The sequence below is a fragment of the Brachyistius frenatus genome, unplaced genomic scaffold, assembly GCF_029030835.1.
Source record: "Brachyistius frenatus isolate BFR_SWC_R1_liver_20210118 unplaced genomic scaffold, ASM2903083v1 Contig_17, whole genome shotgun sequence".
Taxonomy (NCBI): domain Eukaryota; kingdom Metazoa; phylum Chordata; class Actinopteri; family Embiotocidae; genus Brachyistius; species Brachyistius frenatus.
Genome location: NW_027210616.1, coordinates 2,870,293 through 2,878,891, shown reverse-complemented (window position 1 = coordinate 2,878,891; position 8,599 = coordinate 2,870,293). Strand labels below are relative to the sequence as shown.

Here is an 8,599-nt window from a genome sequence, read left to right as displayed (position 1 = left end):
TTTATTATAAAAACATATTAATGTGATTTTTATTAATGACATCTTTGTCAATCAAGACAAATGGAGTACAATCATTAACAGTGATTTCATACAGACTGTCGCATTTTGTAATTATTATTCACAAGATCATGAATGTTATAATATTTAGTTGATTTACTTGATACTGAACAATAATTAATGGTCAGGATAATTCATAAGCAGTAGATGAAGAAGTTTAAAGTGTACAGAGTGACTCCTGTTGAATGATTTGGATTAACATGTAACTTAATGTAGTTTAATGTTTAATGCTAATTTTACTGTTGTGTATAGTTTGATTTTTTTTAAGTAAACCATGTGTTTTAGATGTAAACTGTTATGAGAAAAGTAATACTTTTAAAAGAAGTACATTACACACAATTTCCCATTGTGCTGCAGAAATGTAGAGTAGGTACTCAAGTAGAGTACTTAACTGTACTTAAGTTCATTACTGAAGTAAATAGGCTTAGTTACTCTTCACCACTGCTCTTAAGCCTTTATGACTTCACCTAAAAATCTTGCATAATACATCAGGGAGACTGTAATATCAAACTTGCCTTTAGGTGTCAGTATTAATCATTATTTTTTATGGTTTGCTGCCCTCTGCTCATTATTTTAAAAAGTATAGGTTTCTGGTACCTTTTTTTTTCCCCTTTATAGTCATAATGTATACATTAAGTAGTTATCTGTGTTCAACAGTAGTGATTTTTGACATTTTTATTTGTCTGCTTAGATATTTATTGAATTGTGTACAATATTTTTGTACACCACAAAACAGTCTTTAAAGACTTCACAAGATCAGAGAGAACAAGTCGTGAATATGACATCACTATCCTTCATTTTTTTGTTTGGTCGCACATATAAAATATCCCCACAGCAACTTAAACTTGCCCATGTGAATTGGAATTACCATCAATATTATTACACTAAAGCTTACAACTTTCAAAATCAATACTGGTCTATTTATTAGTGTAGGCCCATTCAGAAAATTGGCAAAGAAAGGCCCAAGAAAATGCCCTCCATTCAACTCCACTGCAAAGGGAGCTACAAATATACAGTGCTGTGAGATTTGCAAGAGGAATGACCGAGTTGAAGAACCAGTTTGTCAGACTGGTTTTCCAGTTAGTACTTAACGAGGTACTGAGGTCATTTCAATGAGGAATGGAGAAAGCGAGGCAGGGAATGGAAGCACTGCTGTCTCTTCCAGTTGTGTTCTCAGCTGACACTCAGAGGGCTGTTTGACGTGTGGCTGTGTAGATACACAGGTGTGTGGTGTAGTTGGAGCAGCTCTGTGTCTCTGCTGTTATCTCCTCAGTACCAGTACAAGTCCTTCTTGTTCAGGCGCCGTCCTGACAAAGTGGAAACAAATGCAAAGCAATTTAAAACAGTTCTAATAGATGCGCATAACCAGGTATGTTTTTCATACAGTAGCATTTCGCAGAACAGGGTGCCCAAAATTCCTGAGTGATTAAGAGGCAATCAAGGAAGTCAGGAAGTAACTGATAATTAATAAACACTTACCAAATACTTTCTAAATAACTAATCTAAATAAGATTTTCTGTTGTGAAATGATTAACTACTGTGTATCTACAAAACTGACCTCTCTCTTAATCAAAGATTAAGATTAAATCTTAAAACACTTAGTTCTTTTAAATGATACAACTGTTGCAAGGAAGTGCTTTGATTACAGACAATATCTGTTAATATTAATCTGGTTGATGTAATGTGATAACTGTCTTTGAAGTTATTTAGATAAATATGTAGAGCTTTGCAATAATGTTGGGTAAGTGATGCCTCTATTTGACCTACATAATAAAAAAGTAGGCTATTAGTTTCATTTAGCAACTGGTTTCAAGTTCAAATGGTGCTCCAGCAAGTTAGATTTCCACTTTCCACTATAAACTAACGACACAGAGGTAGAGGTAGCTTTAATTACAGGCTCTAGTATATGTCAAGATCCCAAAATACAACAATCTAATATAAAATACTGGACTCTATGCTACTGGATACCATCTTCACATTAACTCTGAGCTAAACAACACTGATGCCAGTGGTTATTTACTGAGTTGTTTATCGAATCTCCTCCTGAACCACAGAGGACAATTTACAATTATTCTTACCATATAAAATCAATGGAGGTCCCTTTTAACTGGGATAACTTAATTGAGAAAGTGATGTGTGTAGAATCACAGATAATCGTTTCTGATTGCATGGTATTGAACAATTTTTGATTAACTAATTATCACTTCATATTTCATGATAAATTAACTTCTTAATATGTTCCTTAATAACCACTTTGGATTTGGTGGACCTTATTTCAAAGTGTTTGTCTTTCTGAGGTACAGTTATTCAAATTTTACTGGTTAGAAGGTCATGTTAAGGGGCTGAAATGCTGCTGCAGGATTACCAGGTTCGAAGCCCACAGCAGGGTCCACAGGCTCTCTAAACCCTTGAGGCACTGTCCAGTTGGGAAGCAGCTCAGGCTTGGAGCTGGTGGCCATGCTGGGTCCCATCTCACCCCGGTCGCTATGCAGTAGGTTGAGCAGGGATGTGGCATATTGCTGCCCAGTAAGACCCAACCCTTCTGGGGATAGGGAGTATGTGATGGACGGAAACCCTGGGCCCTCGCCCGTCCTGGTAGTGAACGAGTGCCAGGAGCCAGGGGTGTCCTCTGCAGCGCCCAAGGTCACGAGACGTCCTGCTACAGGGGGGACCTGTGACTCTATGTAAGAGTCAGCAACGCTGCCCTGATAGGAGATGCTGTCGTCTGTCGAGAACAAAGAGAGAGGCCATGCAGTGAAAATGAAAGGGATTAAAGGTTTCATTAGTAGCCAAATCATACAGTGGGGATTTCAGTTGTTTACCCAATTTAATAGTTTTATGGATTTTCTTTGTCTTTGCTGCAGGTGTCTTGGCCTTGTAGCCTTTGCTGAGAGCGCGGGTGAAATGAGCATCCACCATGCTGTTGATGTCCCCCTGGAAGTAAGTCAGGATGACACACTTAGAGTGTTTCTCCGCCTTAACAGCTATTGGACTTTCCATATTGTCCTCCATGGGTCATCTGTAACTGAACACAGAGGTAAGACAGGATAGTTAGTAAATTAATCTTAATTTATGCAATGAATAATGAATCGCAATCTTGTATTTCTCCACATGTAACAAACGATTTGATATTTTGTGTATTTACAAACATGCAAAAAAACAACTTAAATCATAACGCAGCAGGCCTACTTAAAAGGTTTCGATGTAAACAAAATAACACATTCAGTTTGACTTTACATATAGTGATAAAAAGGTTTTTATTTTAAAAATGTTTAAACCCTAACCCCTGGTCAGTTGTTAAGATTATAATCTTTTTATTTCATTATTTTTTTCACAACCCTTGTCTTTTTAACTTTTCACTGTTGAAAAGGAAAATGAAATCCTCATGAGGACAGATTTTCTTCTTACTTCTAATCTCAATTTGTGAAGTAAACGTGAATGTAAAGCACACTTTTTTTTCATGGCTCATAAATTGTGACTATTGTTACGTAATGTTGTTACAATGCATGACGATTCATCAAAAATACTTAATAACAAATGTATTGTTTAGGTTTGAACTGAAAGATGTTTAAATCAAGGGGCTGAAATTCATAATAATATTCCATGTTTTGGAGAAAACATCAGCTTTTTAAAGCTTAAATCTATATAAAGGACTGAAAATATTGAAGTCTATCCTACTGTAAACTTAATTATAACTTAATTGTTAACCCTGCTTGTGAATAAAGAACCAAACGATTTGCGGTTGCATTTGAAGTAACTTGCTTCTCTTACCTGACTTGATGATTGACCAAAGGTGACCAAAGAGCACAACCTTACATTGACCGGTTGATCAATGCAAAAATTAACACCAGCCAAAATTGTTGGGAAAAATATCACCTGACTTCAGTTTAAGCATCGGCGTCATTGATTAGATTCGAAGAACCAACGTCAAGCGTTTTTCCCCTCTTGTACACACAAACATTTCGCTCAGTGAGCCTCCAAAGTCACTCGATGTGTTAGCCTCAGAGGGTGTGTGAAGCTTCATGAACACAGAGAGCTATGAGCAGAATGTTATCTGGCAAGTTCCCGCAGAACCTGAATGACAGCTTATTGAAACATTCCTCAGTAACAGTCAAAAAGTTATACCCACTTAAACAGCAAGTCTGAAGTGACATGAGCTAAACTTTTCATTAGATTTAAAAAAAAATTCAACAATATAAATTTATACATTTTTAAATGGATCTCCATGAACCATTTTAAGTCTGTATTTGAATTGATGTTCTCATTATAAAATAATTCAGTTTGAGTAAATCTTCAGTTTGTATTTTTTAACATTCACAAAGAAATTTTATACTTACTATACTGTAAAAAAACAACAACGATTCTTTGGCTGACATTTGCATTTGTTAAAACCAAGTGATCAACACGAAATGTATCTTTAAAACAATTGGGGAAAAAAAGCAATATGAAACAATCAGTGTGGTTAATGCAGAAATTAATAGTTGTAGTTTGTAAGCAAATGATAAGATAATTTCAGTTTCTACAATATCTTATACAGGATATAAATAGGAGATAATATTCATTTTATTTCAACACAGCATTACAGGTTCCCAGAAATGTTCCAGTCAAAACTTTACTTTATGTTAGTTTACAGTCAAGAAAAATTATATCTTGACCTCAAATCTTCACGCATGCACGCACACACACACACACACACATGCATGTTTCTCTATACTTGTGAGGACACTCATTGATATAATGCATTTCCTAGCCCCTTTACCTAACCTTAACCATCACAAAAAAGTGCCTAACCTCAACACTTACCCTAACTTTAATCTAATTTGAACCTTAACCCTAAATTCAAATCTTAACCCTCAAATTGCACTTTAAACTTGTGAGGACCAGCCTAAATTTCCTCACAAAGTACATTTGTCCTCATAAATATGGTTTTTGAACCAAAATTCCTAAAAACAATTCCTAAAAGTGTTTATGAGTTACACAAAGTGGTACATACCTCACCCAGAATTATTGAATATGATCTCCCATCCTAAGTGGAAATCTACAAGACTACATGACAAATGTAGAGCTTAATAAATTCTATAAGACACCTTTCTCCTCGCAAACACTTTTTAATTTATTTCCCTCTCACATTAAGACCAGAACATCCAGATTTTAGGATTGCACATCCTGACACTGTCCGCCTCCTTAACTCTCTAAACTTAGCACAAAATTGTGCAACACACCCCATGGTTTTAATGCACTTGAAGCACTTCATCTACTGTTTTATGTGTTGAAATGTACCCATCTGTTTTTAATTAGTTGACTGTATTATGTGCTTTCTCAATGAACAGTTTTACTGTGATCTGATATGTGCAGTTACATTTACTTTGCTTTGGATATATGAGCACAAAATATTATTTGGCCAAGTATCAGTACAGTGAAAGCAGTAATGTTAACCTTGAAGGTGAGATTTGGGCTTTTAAACTTTAAGTATGAGCTGCTTGCATAAACTGTGCACTCTTCAGAACACAATTCTTTACTTTGAGCTGACAGTGAGACTTTGAACTCATGCAGTGCTTACAGTAATTTTCATGTCTAATTTAATGCAAGGTTCAGGAGTGCTGATGGATCCATTGTATCTTCTTGAAATTGTGGTTAATCTGAACTTTCCTGGCTCATGACAGACAGGAAGCTGTGTTAACCTCACTGCTATCAGGAATGGAATTTAACAATAGACCATGAAGAGCTACTGTACACAGAATGACTCATGAAGAGGACAATTCATGCCCCCTGGTGGTGGTGCTTTAATGCTTATTTTGGAGGAGTCATGCTGGAGGTGTTGTCAGAGTTAACTGAAACTGAGTTAACGAGATTGTTCTTTTTGCAGAGTTCACCCACCGTCGCTGAGTGGCTCCAGTCTGCACAGAAGACACAAGAAAAAGGAGAAAATAGTGCAACAGTGAAAATACTTCTCACAACCAGGTGGCTGTTATATTGCAAGATGTGAAAAATGTGAACAAGCAACGAGATACCTGAGTAATCACTGATTCTGAAACGTCCACAGCACAAGTAGATTCTCCACTGCTTCCTCACATTGTCCTTCATCAAACAGTGGAACACAAAAATAAGGAGCCCTGCGACAAAGGAGCAAAGCAGAGATAGTTGACACAATCCCCGGTCAATCTGTCACTTAATGATATCGACGTTTGTTTCTCTTAACACTCATTTTCATACGTTTTTATTGAACTATGTTTGTCTGCACTTTTTTCCCATTAGTGTTAATTCTCAAAAAGAAGAACTCCTCATTTTGTGCTTCTTTATGAGTTGATAAAATGACATTTATGAACTAGTTTTAGATAAACTATGATAAAATGAAATAAACTGTAAAAATGTCACGGTGAGGAATGTTTAGGGATATTGCTAAAACTACAAAAGTAATTTTTTTTAGATTTGATCAAAATTACTTGCTTTTTTATAACTAATGTCTACTTAATCCCAAATACAGCTCATATTTACCCTGCAAACTATTGCAGATGGTGAACAGGTACAGCAGCGCCACTCTCCCAGGCCCAAATGAAAAAAAGCCCATTGACCAGGTCAAGCCTAACAGCACAGTGAGACTGGCCACTGCCCTCAAGTCATGCAGCGTGTTATGGCTGTTTGCTGGCGGCTTATTGGCCCTCATCCGTCTGATCTGGATCAGAACCAGGATGAACACAGACATGTTGCACAACATGATCAGAAGAACAAATGCCACCCCGGTCACGTAGAAGAAAATGTCATTTTGCAGCCAGCAGCTGGAGTGAGAGAGGGAGAGAGAGGATTGGTCATTGTTTAATTTACACAGGGATTAATGCTGAAGGCACAGCGGCTTCCTGTCTTTATCGAAGCCTCTGGTGGGAAATTTGTTTTTCTTATCAACTACAGTGCACACAGCAAACTATACATATAATATTATAATTTACCCAAATCTCCACAAACAAGCCAGTACAAACCAGAGATGTTTGTCTTAATTCCAACGAAAACATATTTTTTAGAAATGTGCATTTAATCAAGCTAATGCTCACTTTGCCTGGCTCTATCTGGCGTGTGTTTCAACTCCAGCCCAGTGCTGCAGTACTTACAATTGGTCAGTGGACTGAAGCACCACTGCAGTATCTTCAGGCACGGCGCTGCCATAAGCATCTTTATCTATGGCCAGCACCAGGCTGACTATCAACAGAGGAATGCCTGTGAGAACAGAAAACATCCACATTTATGCTGTTCACCCATCGAATCATATCCGGTCTCAGAACTAAATCAACCTAACAAATTTCCCCCCTATTAAGAGGTGCATAAAGTTCAGTCTTACCCCATCCAACAGCACAGAGTTTGAGGATGTAAGAAGGAATATAGGTGTTGAAGACCTTAACCAATGAGAGGTACATGTGCACAGCCTCCAGGCCCATCCAGGTGAAGGAGGCCAACAGGAAATAGTGCAGCGTTGCTGCAGTGGCGATGCACAGGCCATAGTTTGAGAAGGATGAGAGCCAAGAGTCCAGAAGAAAGAGCATGCCTAACCCTAGTAGTGCAGCTGACAGGTTAATGAGTATCTTAGATGGGTAGTCCTGATGCAGCTTCCTGAGAGTGTATGACAGTGGCAGATAAGCACAGTGAGACTCCGGGACAGAAAGACAAATTAATAGTCCTAAAGTTATTTTAGAGGTTTCAGTGCTTCATGCTGCAAATTTGATATTCACCACAAAATTACTACTAATTCTTCAATTAATTATTAACAAATGCAAAAATTCAATGAGAACATGTAGCACTTTTGTGACATAGCAATTTTTACTCAGAGTCTACTTATTTTTTTCTACAGCATTTAACTGTATCCTGAGGATTTCAAGAACTCAACTCTATATTGTGTTTAAAAACTCCAGGAACAGTAGCTGGCAACTGGACCTCGAGTTGAGAGTGTTTAGTTATACGACTATTTTTAGGGCCACCTTAAAGGTTCAGCACAGGATTTTGGGGGGGGGGGGGATTTAATGCCAGAAATGGTGTGTTTCTATGTTTCCATTAATGTATAATCACCTGAAACTCTGAGTCGCTGTGTTTTCATTACCTTAGAGTGAGCCCCTCATACAAATATAAAAAGCGGGTCCCCTTATATGTTGAACCACCATGTTTTACAGAAGCCCATAAGAGACTAACCAAACACGGAATCTAAAGTGCCTTTTGCGTTTTACACCGTTGATTTTCATGCTGGGAAGGGGAGGGTGAGGTAAGGAGTGTTTGGTTGGTTGCAATCTGCAAGCTCATTAAATCCTACAAATTGCTCCTTTAACACTAAGCTTTTTTGTTGTTGTTGTAAAACATGTTATATTCAAAGTGTTCTGCTTATAACAGGTGGTTTAAAAATCTAGAACATTTTCTATAAATTCTTTAATGACTAAGTAAGACAAGCTGCTACGAAGCAGCATCTCCAGTCTCCCCGAAAGCAATTTCAGCCTCCAGCTTCCTTGTGGTCATTTTATTGCAGTAAGACGACACTGCAAAATTACAAATTCAGTATGTTGATTTT

The 8,599-nt window shown here is 37.3% G+C and overlaps 1 protein-coding gene across 2 annotated transcripts; it reads right to left on the bottom strand.

Annotated features, from left to right (window-relative positions):
• On the bottom strand, positions 1 to 4,049 carry LOC138618442 (uncharacterized). Of its 2 annotated transcripts, none has more exons than XM_069694159.1 (4): positions 3,829 to 4,049; positions 2,880 to 3,082; positions 2,423 to 2,782; positions 1 to 1,364 (listed from the first exon to the last, which is right to left on the bottom strand). In XM_069694159.1, exons 2-4 carry the CDS (start codon positions 3,067 to 3,069, stop codon positions 1,327 to 1,329), a joined length of 588 nt encoding a protein of 195 aa, XP_069550260.1. In that variant the 5' UTR covers positions 3,070 to 3,082; positions 3,829 to 4,049; the 3' UTR covers positions 1 to 1,326. The 2 variants fall into 2 exon arrangements, with proteins under 2 accessions (XP_069550260.1, XP_069550261.1); XM_069694160.1 differs by having other exon boundaries at positions 2,880 to 3,076.
• Positions 4,050 to 8,599: the final 4,550 nt, after the last annotated feature.